The sequence below is a fragment of the Amblyomma americanum genome, unplaced genomic scaffold (genome assembly GCF_052857255.1).
Source record: "Amblyomma americanum isolate KBUSLIRL-KWMA unplaced genomic scaffold, ASM5285725v1 scaffold_12, whole genome shotgun sequence".
Taxonomy (NCBI): Eukaryota; Metazoa; Arthropoda; class Arachnida; order Ixodida; family Ixodidae; genus Amblyomma; species Amblyomma americanum.
This window is the reverse complement of record NW_027526484.1, coordinates 1,315,079-1,328,811: the sequence shown is the minus strand read 5'-3', so window position 1 is coordinate 1,328,811 and position 13,733 is coordinate 1,315,079. Positions and strand designations below refer to the sequence as shown.

The 13,733-nt window shown below is 49.6% G+C and overlaps 1 protein-coding gene across 1 annotated transcript; it reads left to right on the top strand.

The window, feature by feature from the left end:
• Positions 1-3,722: 3,722 nt before the first annotated feature.
• LOC144111893 (ectopic P granules protein 5 homolog) lies at positions 3,723-11,828 on the top strand. Its single transcript, XM_077644921.1, has one exon. The coding sequence runs from the start codon at positions 3,997-3,999 to the stop codon at positions 11,326-11,328; it is 7,332 nt and encodes a 2,443-aa protein (XP_077501047.1). The 5' UTR covers positions 3,723-3,996; the 3' UTR covers positions 11,329-11,828.
• The last annotated feature ends 1,905 nt before the right edge of the window (positions 11,829-13,733 follow it).

The window sequence follows — 13,733 nt, the reverse complement described above, 5'->3', positions numbered from 1 at the left end:
ATGGTTTTCTATACTTGTATTACATTTCTTTTGTTCACTTTTTTTTTAGCTTGCGAAAGTTCAGTTCTGAGTGAAAATGAATTTTTTGTTACTAGAACATGACAATCTCTCAATGTCTCTTAAACGTTGCCGCTTTTCCTTTGTAATACTAAAACACTTCATTCAGTGCCCGACTACTGGGAAAAGCATTGCGTGGCTATGACACAGCTCACTTGGTTCCTACAGCAACCCACGTGAAGCTCCACGCACACTGTTGAATCAAGCAATAAAAATGTTTAGTCTTGTTACTGTGGTGGATGTTTGCTTCTGTCTGTACACTTTGCTGCACTGACCAGCATTAGTAGGAAAAAAGCTAATTAAAAGCAGCATTGCTGGGTGAGGAAAGAACTCAAGACGCAGCATGAAGAGCTCATCAGAAATAATTTCATTTCAACATGCTTGCAAGGCCCGAAACTTTTAAGTGTAGCAGTGTTGCTTGATGAAGCTCACACAAGCTACTTTAGTAATCACCTTAGTACTCCAACACTGCTCATCAACATTTTTATATAGCTAAATTCAGGTTTGAGTTATACCATTACCCGCTGCAGTGGCTCAGTGTTTACGGCGGTCAGCTACTGAGTCCAAGGTCGCAGGATTGGAAGCATTTACATTTTGATGGGGACGAAATGCAAAAACAGTCATGCTGTGCGATGTAACACACTAGGTGCTCGAAATTAGCCCAAGCTCTCAGATACAGAAATTAGGATGGGCGAGTAAAATGAAAAAAATAAATAATATTGCCCAGCCCACATCACTTAAACCACAACGGGTGACTCATCCTTCTCCTTGATCCCTACAACCATAGCATATTTTGGGTGTCCACCATATGCCATAAAATTATTGTGCCACCGCTTTTATCGTAACCACACCACCCCCAGTCAATAACATTCATACCATAGTGGTTAATACCACACAGCAAAGGTAGTGGTAAACCTTCATGTCATTGAAGTGCACTTCTGTACATGGTTTCCACATTTCACTTATGTACTATGCAGAACTGTCCTGAAAATTTGCAAAGTTACTTAAAGCAGAGCAACATCTGTACAGAGGAAAACCAAAACGACCATGGTAGAAGCTTACACACGCCAGCGTTTGCCATAACAAAAAGATAGTGCAGCTCACCTTCAATATTTAGTTTGTTTTTAGTGCAAAAGCAGTTCTAGCCGCACTACCCCGGTTTCATTCAGCAGTGTGTCTGTGTGAAGCCTCTGAGTAGCAAATGTAACTAGCCCACTGGGTCAGTGGACACCTCAATAGCCCTGTGAGTAGGCAGTGGCATTCACCAACAAATTCAGGCAGTTACTCACCTTTCCTTTTTTCAAAAATAGGGGAAGGTTTAGACTGGACTGATTTTGAGGAAAGGAAAAGTACATAACTGGCTCCCTGGGTCAGTGGACACCTCAATCCTGTTTTAAGGTACCTGTGGAAGTGGTGCCCACCTGCAAATAAATGTGCTTTTGCACAGTATTTCGTGCTTAGCAATGTTAAACTGCCAGCCAATTTCGGTGCAGTGCTTCGCACATTCTAGTATCAAACGCAAGCTATATGCCGACAACTATAGTGATTCCATGAACACAATCAGAGCATACTGAGTTCCTTAGAAGCTCAAACGAAGTGGTCGAAGGCTGCATAAAGATGGCTTTAACTGATCAGAATAGAGCTTTGATGATCTGCTGGCAGTTAGACCAATGCTTTCTCACTTTCCAAAACCACACCACAATGTCGTAAATTCTGTACACGTCTCATGGGTTAGAAAACATTCTGTCTTGTCGCATATAGCTATGGTATGGGCTAAGAGCAATGCTCTATGAAGGGCCCTGACGGGTTTCAAAGATGTGAGGCCTTGCAATACCTGATTGCAGGGGTATTCCTGCACATTTTGAGACAAGTTGATGGCACTGACAGAATTGCTGCTTATAAAAATGACAGGCACATTGATACAGCTTCCATGGTGTTGAATTGGCAGATGAAAAGGATAAGGAAAAGACTACAGAAATAACACACTTAAACCTTGTCTAACTAAAATAGCATGCAAGCAGCAAAAGATCCAACAGTCAACCAGCTATACACACTGACAACCCCCAAACACACAACACAAAGGAACCTGGCTGGACTGATGAGCTCAGGAAGTTTGCTGGAACAAGGCAGTCGTAGCTGGTGCAAGAGAGGAGCCACAAGAGGTCGCAGGATGTGGACTCGTCATGCATCGGATTTGCTGCTGTATTTGCATAGACTTATTTTACACAGCTGATGATATCAGCCGGTGCATCTAAATCTTTCACCTTTAGCACCAGCCGCCCACTGCTCCCAGCATCACTGATTTTCTGGACATTCATACAGTAGAGGGACACACATAACAGTTCCCACCAGCGGATAGTCTGGTTTCTTCACAAGCACGTACCACTATTACCACAGCACACTATCACTAGTATAGACAAAATGCAAATTATAATGAAAAATGGGAATACTTAGATAGAGAGGACCTAGTAGTAGTGCTACAAATGAAAAGCAGCCATGACTGTTCAACCTATATTAATTAAACACTTCTTGTATCCATTTTATCATCTGCTCTGCTCTATTTTTGGCTCATTCAACAACGCTCACGCGCGAAATACCAATTTAGCCCTCTGTGACCGAGGCCGCGTCACAAGTATTCCCACATCTCTGTGTGGCACACCTAATAGCTATCGGCACTGATAAACTGATCCGATTAAAAAGAACGGCGTACCGATCGCACTTTTGCAAGTGCTTGCTACGTTCATTGAAAACAAAACTGTGCCCCACTGCACGCGTTCGTCAGGAAAATACATGCTCAAAACCTTTTTATAAACTCATTTAAAGCATTAAATAGAACACAGCGGAGGTACTGATATTGCAAACCAAACGTTACGAACTTTTACACTTTCTATGCTTACGGCAGACCGCAACTCAAGTAGAGCGAACTAGTTCATTCTAACTCTGCTTTCGACACATTGTGCCACATTCTAATTTCGCTCTAGTTTTAGCTCTACAACCTTGGTCTGCTTTTCCGCCCTCGACAGCATTATGCCAAAAACTAAGCATGCTTCAAGAAGCAAGAGCAGCAAGATCTGAATGCCATCCCAACAAAGCGAGCACAAAATGGGACGCATTTATGCGCTTTGAACGTACACTGCGCCGCCTGCAGCATGCAAAATCAGTGCCACGCGCTTTACGCTTTTGTCATCCCTGTTCGAACCGCCAGCAGTGCAATGCGTACACTGACGCGTATTCGTACATACCTGCGGCGCCTGCAGCTGCCTTGGTCGCACATGCGTAGTCCTAGCTCACTATATGAGAGCAAAATAAAGGCTGCCAGAAGTTGACGAGCAAATACACACCGTGAAGCTGTTCCCGTGTCCCTCCAAAGACCACTCCCCGCGGAAACAAACTTGGCGCCCACCCGCAACTGCCGTCCTTCGACACCTTTCCCCGCCGTATAAATCAAGTTAAAAAAATAAAAACCAAATATAAGTTTTGTAGTTGTGGCGTCATCTCTTGACAATAATTTAAACTTTCTGTGAGTACTTTAGGCAACAATTATGGCGAAGTGTAGGGTACACTTCAGTTGTACCTAATGTAGGTGTAATTGTTGTTTTCACATTTTCTAAGCGGAAAACAGACTTGGAGGCAAAATTTTGCAACTTGCACAGTTTTTTAGATGACGTCATTGCTTAAAGGGCGCCATCATCGCCGAAACAGCTGATTGTTCTCTGAACAAAAGTAATTTTATTTAAAAGACGTAATTATCACTGCACACACTTAATGTAATATCTAGATGCGTAGTAAGATCAGTTCAGTACGATCTCGGAGATGACGCCGCTGATACGAAGTGTTGAGAGGCGTCAGTCGTGATAACTGGTTCGATGCGGATACGTCTACCTCGGCGGACCACCGATCTGCGCCTCGTTCGCGCGCTTAGCTGCTGCAGATGACATCATGGAGCAAGTAAGAGTGAAGAAGAAACCTAAAAAGAAACAACATTCTGGCCAGCCTCAGGCTTCCACGAGCTCCGCATGCGAGTCCAGCAATCTAGCAGTGACAAGTGCAAAATTGGACGCCGAAGGTGCAGTAGCTTCGCAATCGTGCGACGAGAAGAGCGTTGTTTACGCGACTCCCCAGCCGTCGGCCACTGGTGATAACTGCGATGAGGCAAGCGGCGCTGCTCCTGAAGGTGTGGATTCATCAGCGTGTATCGATGGCACCGATGCAGTGCTGCCCAGCTACCCCGCAGAGGCCGTTACGGAACAACAGGACGATGGCGAAAGGTGCCCGGAAGAGCTCAACGCCGATCAGGTAACGGAAACAGTCACGCTAGCTGCCCCCAAAGTACCAACTGCTCCAGCAGAAAGTCTCGATAGTCACTACGCTTTCCCAAGTTCTTCTCATGCCGCCGCAACAGAGCGTTGCCAGGTTGGTGATACCAAAGCGCCCGCCGCAGTCGCGGTTCGCAGTGACGATGCGCTCAGTCGAAACAGAAGCATTGGCAAGTTGTATCCGGAGCTTTCGGAAATACGCGACAATCGAGAGTCTATGCGCCCGTTCACGGAAGACCAGATACTCATGCTGTACGAAAGCGCCTGGCTGAAAGCGAGAAAAAGCATAGTTGCGGAATTCGTGACCCTCAATGAAGAGCGACACTTGAACCACCACGAGCTCTACAGGCTTCTAGAAAATTACCTGAAGTCCAGGGAGCAACTTGCCTCAACACAGTCTGTTATGCGCAGCTTACAAGAAGATGTCGCACAGCAAGAAGCATGCCTGTGGGATATTGTGCCGGATGTTGTTAGTGGAAAAGGGAGGTGCGCCGACAACAAGCGAGTCACTGGCGAGCATTATTTTCAGCGCGCGCTGTACAACAATGACGCGGCGTCAGCAATGGCGTCGTCTGCGCAGAAGCTGCTCAAGTTGCTTGGAGAAAAGCATGTCTTGCACATGCACAATGCTCATACACAGCGGGTCCAGATCGATTACTATTTCCAGCTGCTCCTGGATGCTGCTCCTTTCCGGGACATGCCAAAGAATACTCCTGTCAGCAGTGGAACGCAGCCGCAACTTGCGGGCAGTGTTGCTGAACTGAGGACATGCATCAGTGTGCTGTATGTGTTTTTGAGGAAGGCCGTGCAAGATGATGTGTTTGTGAGTGACGTGCAATCGTGGTTGCGCATGCTGGGAAGCCTGCTCTTACGAGTGGCTTCCTTGGCTGATCACTTCTTCCTGCTGAACCATGTGGTGCGGTGTCCACCAGGAATCCACAAGTGGGCCATCAGCCTAGTCCAGATACCAAGCCCCATGCCGTGGCCTGAAAACACCGATTGGCGCCAGGCTACGGTAGGCTGCCAACAGCTGGACTATGCGCTGGCGGCATTGGCCACCATTTTGCTGCCAGTTGAAAGCCGCGCAGAGTACCTTCAACCCCTACAGAGCGCCTTAGAGGCAGCCTCCTGCCACGAGCCATGGGTTGTGCTGGACTCTGATGGTGAGGAAGATGATCCACCTTCAGTGGTCTACTGGAGGGAGAACGACGTTGTGGCTCTGCTGAACCAGGTGCCCTTTGCAGGCATCTTCCAACATCTCCTGTTGGTGGTGTCCGAGGACTACGACGCAGCCAGAACTTCCGAGCAAGGTGTTCTCAAGCTGATTGCAGTGGCTTCGCACTTGGTCTCAATTTTCCATACTGGCCTGAAGACGTTTAACCACTCGCGTTACAAGCAGCTAACCAAGAGAATCAGCCGCTTGATTCGTCACACAGTTCAGTATGTCTCGGACCATTGGAAGAGCTTTCGGCTCACGCAAGGTGCAAATGACACGGCCATTCTGATGCGCCTCCAAATTGAGTATGATCAGTTCTTCCTGCGTGCAGTCAACTGCATATTCTACTCGCAGAGCACAGGCGCGTGGCAGTTCATGGCCGTCCTTCCTTACTCTTGCGTGTCAACAGTTATGCTATGGCAGTTGCTGTGGCTCCTGCACAATAATTACGAAGAAAAGGTGCAGCAGACCCATCTGTCTCCGAGCGAAATCTGTGAACAGTTGCAAGAAAAAGGGCAGAAGCAGAGCTTTGAAGAGAAACTGTGCTCCATGCCTCAGTCGGAGGTGTACTTCTTGCTGACTTCATTTGCTAACATGGCTACCTCCAGAGAAGGGGATGGCCGTGCTTTCACTCATGTGGTGGCCCTGGAAGTCTTCCAAATCACCTACCTGAACCGCAACCTGAGGCAGCTGTTTGCCAAGGAAGGACGTGATCTGCTGTCGTCCCTAGCGCAGAAGGAGCCGTGTGTTGTGTCAGTGCTACTGGACGCTATCGATGACCACATGATGGCACTGGGTGTGATGGCTTGCTACCTGATGCAGTCCATGCCCCTGCACCTGTGGGTTCCCGACAAGCAAGACTTGGACGTCATTTCTCATTTCCTTCTCTATTACCCACTTGACTCGCCCCAGAGCCAGTTGGCTCGACTACTCATCGAGAACCTCAACTACGGCTTCAATGAACAGGGCCAACTTTCTCTGCAACACTGCCTGCACCAACAACTTGCACTTCTGCTCCTCGAAGCCTACAATAAGCTGTGCGTTCCGTTTGAGGCAGCTGGCTATGTCTACAAGCAGGTTCGTTACTTGTCGTATCTGGCAACGGGCACCACTGGCGAGACTTCAACGCCCATGGGCTTTGCTGCCTGGGTATGGACAACCCTCTTTCAACTCAAGCTGCATGCATTTGACAGCAACCACGAATTGCAGCTGCGCCTTGTCATGGATGAAACTCCTCCGCCAGACATTGCACCAGATCTCGAACAGTGCGAGTGGCTCCACCCTCTCCTTCGGGCTAGCAAGGACCTGCGCCCTCCAGCTCTCTTTCTGTCGGTTTCTATCGGGACTATTGGTCACTACCGAGAACAGGTGCTTGGCACTGGCCTGAAGCTCGTATCAACACTGATACTCAATGAGCAGCATGCAGCAGCCGTGAAATGCATAGGTCATATCTTGCCACTCTTCTATTTGCATCAGGACATGCTTTTAGGCAACCAGCAGTTCCTGGAAGATTTACAGCGCTTAGTTTTGGCAGACAACACGTACCTGGCAGCAGCCAAAAGTCTTGTGGGGTCGGAACAGCAAGGCACTGTGCTGAAGGAGCTTGCTGCTATGATGACCTGCCTTGTTCAGCAAGCCAAGTGCTGGGGTCTTCCATCACTTCCCATCAGGCTTTGGACAGCACTGCTATTCCACCTTCCCGACACCCCCATGCACAGAGCAGCCTACAAGCCCAAGGGCCGGGAAAATGTCATGCACCTTCTTGACGTTGTGGTACAGCTGGCCTACTTTGAGGCAGACTGTCTTGACAGTGTGCTGGCACACTTTACAGAACTGCTCGCCACCTTGCCAGCGCCCACAGCATCACAATCCATGATGAGGTCAGTGTTCTCCTACATGCTTGGAAGCCAAAGTGGCTCTTGGCCAGCGATGGTGCCCTTCCAGTCGGCACCGACGTTCCCATGGTTTTCCCTGGCAGGGATGCTTGCAGAAGCTCAGCTACCAGAAGTGGCCACTGCCTGGAAGTCCTTGCTGTCTGCCATAGCAGATTCACCCCAGGTGTCCATGGAAGTCCTCGTCAAGAAAACCATGCAGGCACCCTTGGATGTCCTACTGCTGTACCGATGGGCTTACCAGGCTCTACAGACTGATGCAGACCATCCCGCCTTGCCCCTTATATGGCAGCAATTTTTTTCCCTCTATCTGCAAAGGTGTCCCAATGGTAATAGTGCAGGCCCTCGTTTCTTTGAGAGCACAAGCTATTTCTCTTTGCTGAAGAAAATGAAACGGCGGCTGAGTGAGTTAGCAGACCATAGCTACCAGCGGTGTGCTAACACGGATGAAGAGGAACCATCAAGAGATCTGCTTGAGAGGTTGTTCAAAATGTACCGCACTTTCAGTCTGTGGCTGGAAGAGCCACGCCTTCAGACTGCCAGCATTGACTTCAGTGCCCTGCCATCTCAGTACTGCCCCGATGCACTGTGTGCCATCATTCAAGGAAACTGCCAGCTCTGGCACGAGCTTGTGTCTCTGGAGGAAGGACAGCGCAAGCTCCAGAGCCTTCAGCAGCTTCCCCAGCGACCGAGTGCCAGCCGCCCCTGCAGAAATCAGCAGCAGCATTGTGAACAAGCCCCCGAAGAACGCATCATCTCTCGGCTCAAGACATATGAAGGCCAGATGCCAGCGCCTTCCATGCCAATGCTTCGACCAATCATTCCCGCCGTGCCTTGCCTTGCACCACAGGTGCGAGAGTTGGTGTCTGCGCAGCTTAGGGTGCTAGTAGGTGAGGCGAGCACAGTCGTTGGCCGGCTGGACAAACTGACCTGCTTGGATCACATTTGCCGGGAGGAACTGTTACCCATTCTCTATGACAACGTTGCTGCGTTTGTGCACCTGTCCGTGCCCTGTGACTACCGTGAGGAGTGCAAAGGCCCGCTACACCTGAGGCTGCAGTACTACGAAGCAAGAGAGGCCCCCGACATTTCGCACAAGATAGAGAAGAACAGGACCGAGTGGATCGCCACTCTGACAGAGCTGCAGCGTGCTCCACCACATGCCAGTTGCTGCGCACAAGTGCAGCTGGAGGCCTGCCTCACTCAGCTGGTTCAGCGGCACCGTCAGGCCACCCCAGGCACGAAGGAGGCACTGCAGAAGCTGGGCAGTGAAGTCTTCTTTGATGTGGTCGGGTTTCTGCACAAGGAGATGGTGCAATACCTTCCTACAAGACAGTTTGTGACCCTCTGCTTGGACATGGTGGGAGAAGAGTTTGTGGCCAACAGGGCTGATCAGTGCCTGCCTGTGCTGCAAGCGATTCTCAACGACCCGAGCATGGTAGGCCATGTGGCTCCTTTCTTCAGTCCAGGAGCAGCAAATGAAGAACAGTATGCCCTCATGTACCAGTCCGTAAGCTCCTGCATCATTCCAAGCCTCTACAATGCTGTGTTTGTGATGCTCTCCAAGTTTGATCTCCCTGGCTGGCTGATCAGCCACGAGCCCAGCAAGGCTGTGCGACAGCAGCTGCTAGTGGCCGTGGAGAAGGCACTTTGCAAGTGTGGCATCAGTCCGCAAGCACCCTTGTTGCCGCTGGTCGAGGTATTCCACCTTCATCTCTACAGCTTGCTGCAGTTCCACTTTCCTGAGCACTACGCGTTCGTCCTTGCCATGCTGCTCAGAGGCACAGAATCCTGCTCCATTGCCGTGACCACCTGGGGCGTGTTTCTGCAAGCACTGGGTTACTGCATGCCTGACAAGGTAGTGAAGACTTACGATGAGGAGTATGCAAAACATCAGTGCCTGTTGACATTGGCTGAAGCTGGGGGAAGTATAGACACTACAGCAGACCACTTCACCGGCCTAAGAAAATCTGACGCCTCCACAGCAAAGAGTGGCTTGTATGGTCGAGTGAGGCCGTTTCTTCCAGTGCTACCCCGTTTCTTCAGTGTCATCGCACACTGCTACATTTGGGAAAAGCTCAAAGCTCCTAGTGCCAACTTGCAAGAGGCTGTAAACATTGTGCTGCGGCTCTATGGACCCTGGCTGGAACTAACCGACGGCAAGAGTATGTGCCTGCCGTGGCTCCCTGGAGACACAAAAGATGCTAGCTGCATGGCAGACTCACTTGTTACTGTACTGGCCTTCTTTCCTCGCTGCTGCCAAGATGCCTGGAATGTGAATGTCCTGTCTTTTGCTTGGCAGCACTATTTCATCAAGTATGTGTGGACCAACCCGCCAGAATACATTACCACTGCTGTGCAAACTGCATTTGCCACATTGCCTTGGTCACAGTTTTGTCCCTCCACAGATGACATGAGGCTGGCTTGCAAGCTTTTGGAAGCAAAGTATTCTGGCCACTTGGATTTCCTGGTCAACGTGTTTACGCAAGTGCAGTGGAAGGAACGACTGGACGAAACCCTGCAGCTGGCAGCTGAATGTGTAGTGGAGTACCACTCATGTTTTGCTGAACTGGTTGTCAGCCTTGCATGGCACCAAAACATGTCTGCATTTGTGGCCACCACTGTTGGCCCACTGCACGAGCACGAGTGGGGCATGCTGCCTGTGGAACTGGTCAGCCTTGTCCAAAAGAAGCTTGCCTGCAACTGTGATGTGCGCCAGCTTCTGAAAGCAAGCCCCGGAACAGACAAGACAATGCTGGACTTTGTGGCCACCCTGTCGTGCATGTCACCCGGAACCAAGAGAGACCCAAACAAGCAGCTTTCGTTTGTGACCACGCTCGTTGGACTGTATGGCCCGGCCCTGGAAGCTGCCGAAGTTCAGGACGTGACCATGCTCCTGCCGCAGCTGCTCGACCAGTGTCAAATGGTGCAGGGTTCTGTGCCTGTTCTGGGGCGCGCCCTCTCTCTCCTGGACAGTGGCCGCAAGGGCAGCGCGCAAGAGCAGGCACTGCTCGGAGGCCTGCTACCCTGGCTCGACGAACGTCCGGGACATCCAGTCCTGCTGGCTGTGCTGGCAGCAGCCTGCACCAATATCGCGTCAGTGCAACACCTTGTTTGCGTGACGGAAGCCTGCCTCGCTGCGTTTTTCGAAGAAAACACTGCGGCCGACGGTGGCTGGGCGCAGGCGGCAGCCGCTTTCCGGGTTCCCGAGCTGACAGTGGCCGACTTCCGGGAGCAGTGTGCTATGCAGGGTGCGCATCTGACCCAAATGTGCTATCTGATGCACTGTTTGCCGCAGTGCCGCTCTCCTGAAGACGAACGTGCTCTGCTGGACCAGCTGGCCGACTGGGTTTCCCAGGGCCGAGCTGGTGGCGAGTCCGAACCCAAGCTGCTGCTGCTCTGGGCCAAGTTGCTGACCCTGAGCCTCCGTCAGCTTGACTTTGGTGGCAGCCCACAAGTGGTAGCTCGCCTCCTGGGAAACTTCTGCGCGACGTTGGGTGTCCTGGGTGAAGACCGTGACACAGGTGGCTTGCTCGGAGCTCTGGGCATGGGCCGCCGCTCAACGGTTTCTGTGCAGTTCAGGTTCTGCTGCCGTGTCGTGGCTGCTTTTGTGGCTGCGCGGCTCACTGACAATGCAGCTGTGGCCAACCAGATGCTCTCACGACTTCAGGTCCTACAGACCACCAAAGCATACCAGCCCCTGCTGCAAGAGATCCAAGAAGCCCTGAACATTGTGCAAGACACTAGTCTCACTCTTGGAGACAGCCTGCACATGATTCAAACACTTGTGAATTTTTTCTACTGTGAAAAGGCTTACCTAAGGGTCCTCTTCTTTGGCACTGTGTAATGTTTGCTGGAGCTGACTCGGGGTCGAGTTGTCTGTGGCGATGCGAGGGCGTCTTTTATAATTGTAAAATTCTTAGATTGCAGTGCAGCGGAATGCTCGCAGTAAGAGATTTGTGTGCAATCCTTCGTACCCATTTGTTTAAGTCAGGCCTGGCTTGTTATTTGTTTGAGGTGTGATAAAATTGACAAAACCTGCAGGAATATTGAAGCAGCAGCTATCGTAGCAGAGGAACTCCTCTAAAATTAGCTATCGTCACACACCAGAGGCACCACCATTCTGTTAAGTCAGAATATGTGTGTTGTCAGTGTTGCTGTGCAATGTTTTTATTTTGCCACAGATCACATGCATATAAGCTTAAACCTTTACTTGTGCGACAACTGAATTGAGAAAGAGCCTAACATGTGTGCGAAAATAACCGGCACCTAATAAGTTACTGTGTCGCATAATGAAATTAAGTGCCTCACGTGCAAGCCTTGTTTTTATAATACAGCGCTTTACTTTGTACAACTGAATGTCTTTTACGAAACTATAAAAAGCAACTGGGAGTTGTCTGTTAATGCTGTGTCTAGTGTTTGTATGGAAATTTCACCTCTGTAGCTTTGCTGAGCACAACTGACCAAAAACGCATCCTTGCACTTCTATACACACTCTTCTGGGTGGTTCTCCTCGTACGCATTTTGTTGCCTGCATGTAATTATAGTGGACTAAAGCCTCCAGGTTGGGCATCAACTGGTAGCTTGCTAATCAGCTGTCAAGACTGCGGATCATTTCGTGCTGGCGGCGTGGTTATGTGAAGGTGTCTGCACAGCGGTCTTCCATTCCCTTGGCCTATGTAAGAAGCAGCACAGCGGTGTGTCACTAATAGAATCCACAGAAAGAAATGTGTTATCTGAATCTAGTGTTTACGCAGCACCTTATCAGAACAGAGGCGCATGCCTGGAGGCATGCCAGTGTCTCTCTTCAGCTCGAGAGCCTCTTCTCGTCCCAAACTCATGAGCGCAGAAAAAGCCACCCCTATGCATGTGTGACAAATATGCCCTGCATGGTCACATTCGATGAGTTCCAAGCTGCCAGGTTGGGTGACATGCTGAGAGCTTGGATGATGCTGGTACTTCCACAGACTTTAGTTTCCAATAGCACATGTGGAATTCTATTAAGTGGCTAAGAATTTATTTCGGTTGGCAAGGTGCAGTCTGTTTAGATTCCGGAATGACCTACTCTAGACTTAGAGTGAGGAACTGGAACATCAAACTTGTGGCACAGTGGACATGCTCGTGTTCACGCTTGGTCGTACAGCAAGCGCCTTGGAAGGATTCACCATATAGGAGTGCTGGGTTGCCATGATGTGAAATATGCCATGTTGCCTCGGCTAGGGAAGCATATCTAGGCATAGCATATGGGCACATAGACCTCGTCCAGAGTCGTGAATAGAGTTGTCCATCCAGTGACACTGGGTAGCCTGATGCAAACTGGCATGTGTGCAAATTGGGCACACAAGGAACGACCAGGAGTGAACTGCACACAACACTGCTCTCAATTCTGTGTTGGGAGCAACACACAAAGCCATTGCTGGTCTTCTACACTGAGGCACAAAATGCTCGAAAGGCTCGATGATTACCACAATCGAATTACTGGTCTACCTGCTTAATGCAGCATGGAAACAACCTGTACACATTACCGCCACAGTGCAGCAATATCCAATTTGGACGCCTGGCCTCACTTGTGTTTAAATAAATGACAAGTGATAGCTGACACATTAAAATATTTTAGACAGATACCCTCGAGTTCTTGACAAAACCGGCTCAGCCAACTTTGTTAACTGCATTATACGGCTGGCGTGTATTGACCACTGTGCCACATAAGGCACCCAAGGAAGAAAGCCATCCCTGACACCAACTTGAAATCCACTTAGCATGGATGGTTATACTGGTTTCAACGCAACACAATGCCAACAGTAAGACCTAAGGGGACTCTTAAAAATTAATGTCTCGATGATTGATAGCAAAAAAAAGTTAGCAGAAATAATGAGGGGAGGGAGAGATGGGACAATAAAATAGAAATAATGGGAGGGCCAGTTTTAAATCCCATGCAGCTCTTATTAGGCCTGCAGGCTTGTTCTGAGTGAGTTTTTCATCTGTTGTGCCCCTCGAGCTTGACTTCACATACTTAATACTGTGTCTAATCTTACTTGGACTGTTCTGGCCTCTATTTTAGGACCTCCACAGTTGCACTCAACACAACCAGGAACATGGCAGCGGCAGCCAGCACATGTCTAGTATTTTATGACCTTAACATTCACTACAACAGGCAACACTACACAGAAGTGGATATTGAAAGGAACCCTTGCCTTTAGTTGGCCTCTCTGCTTAATTCACAGTAAGCAAGTACTGCTTTTAAATGATGCA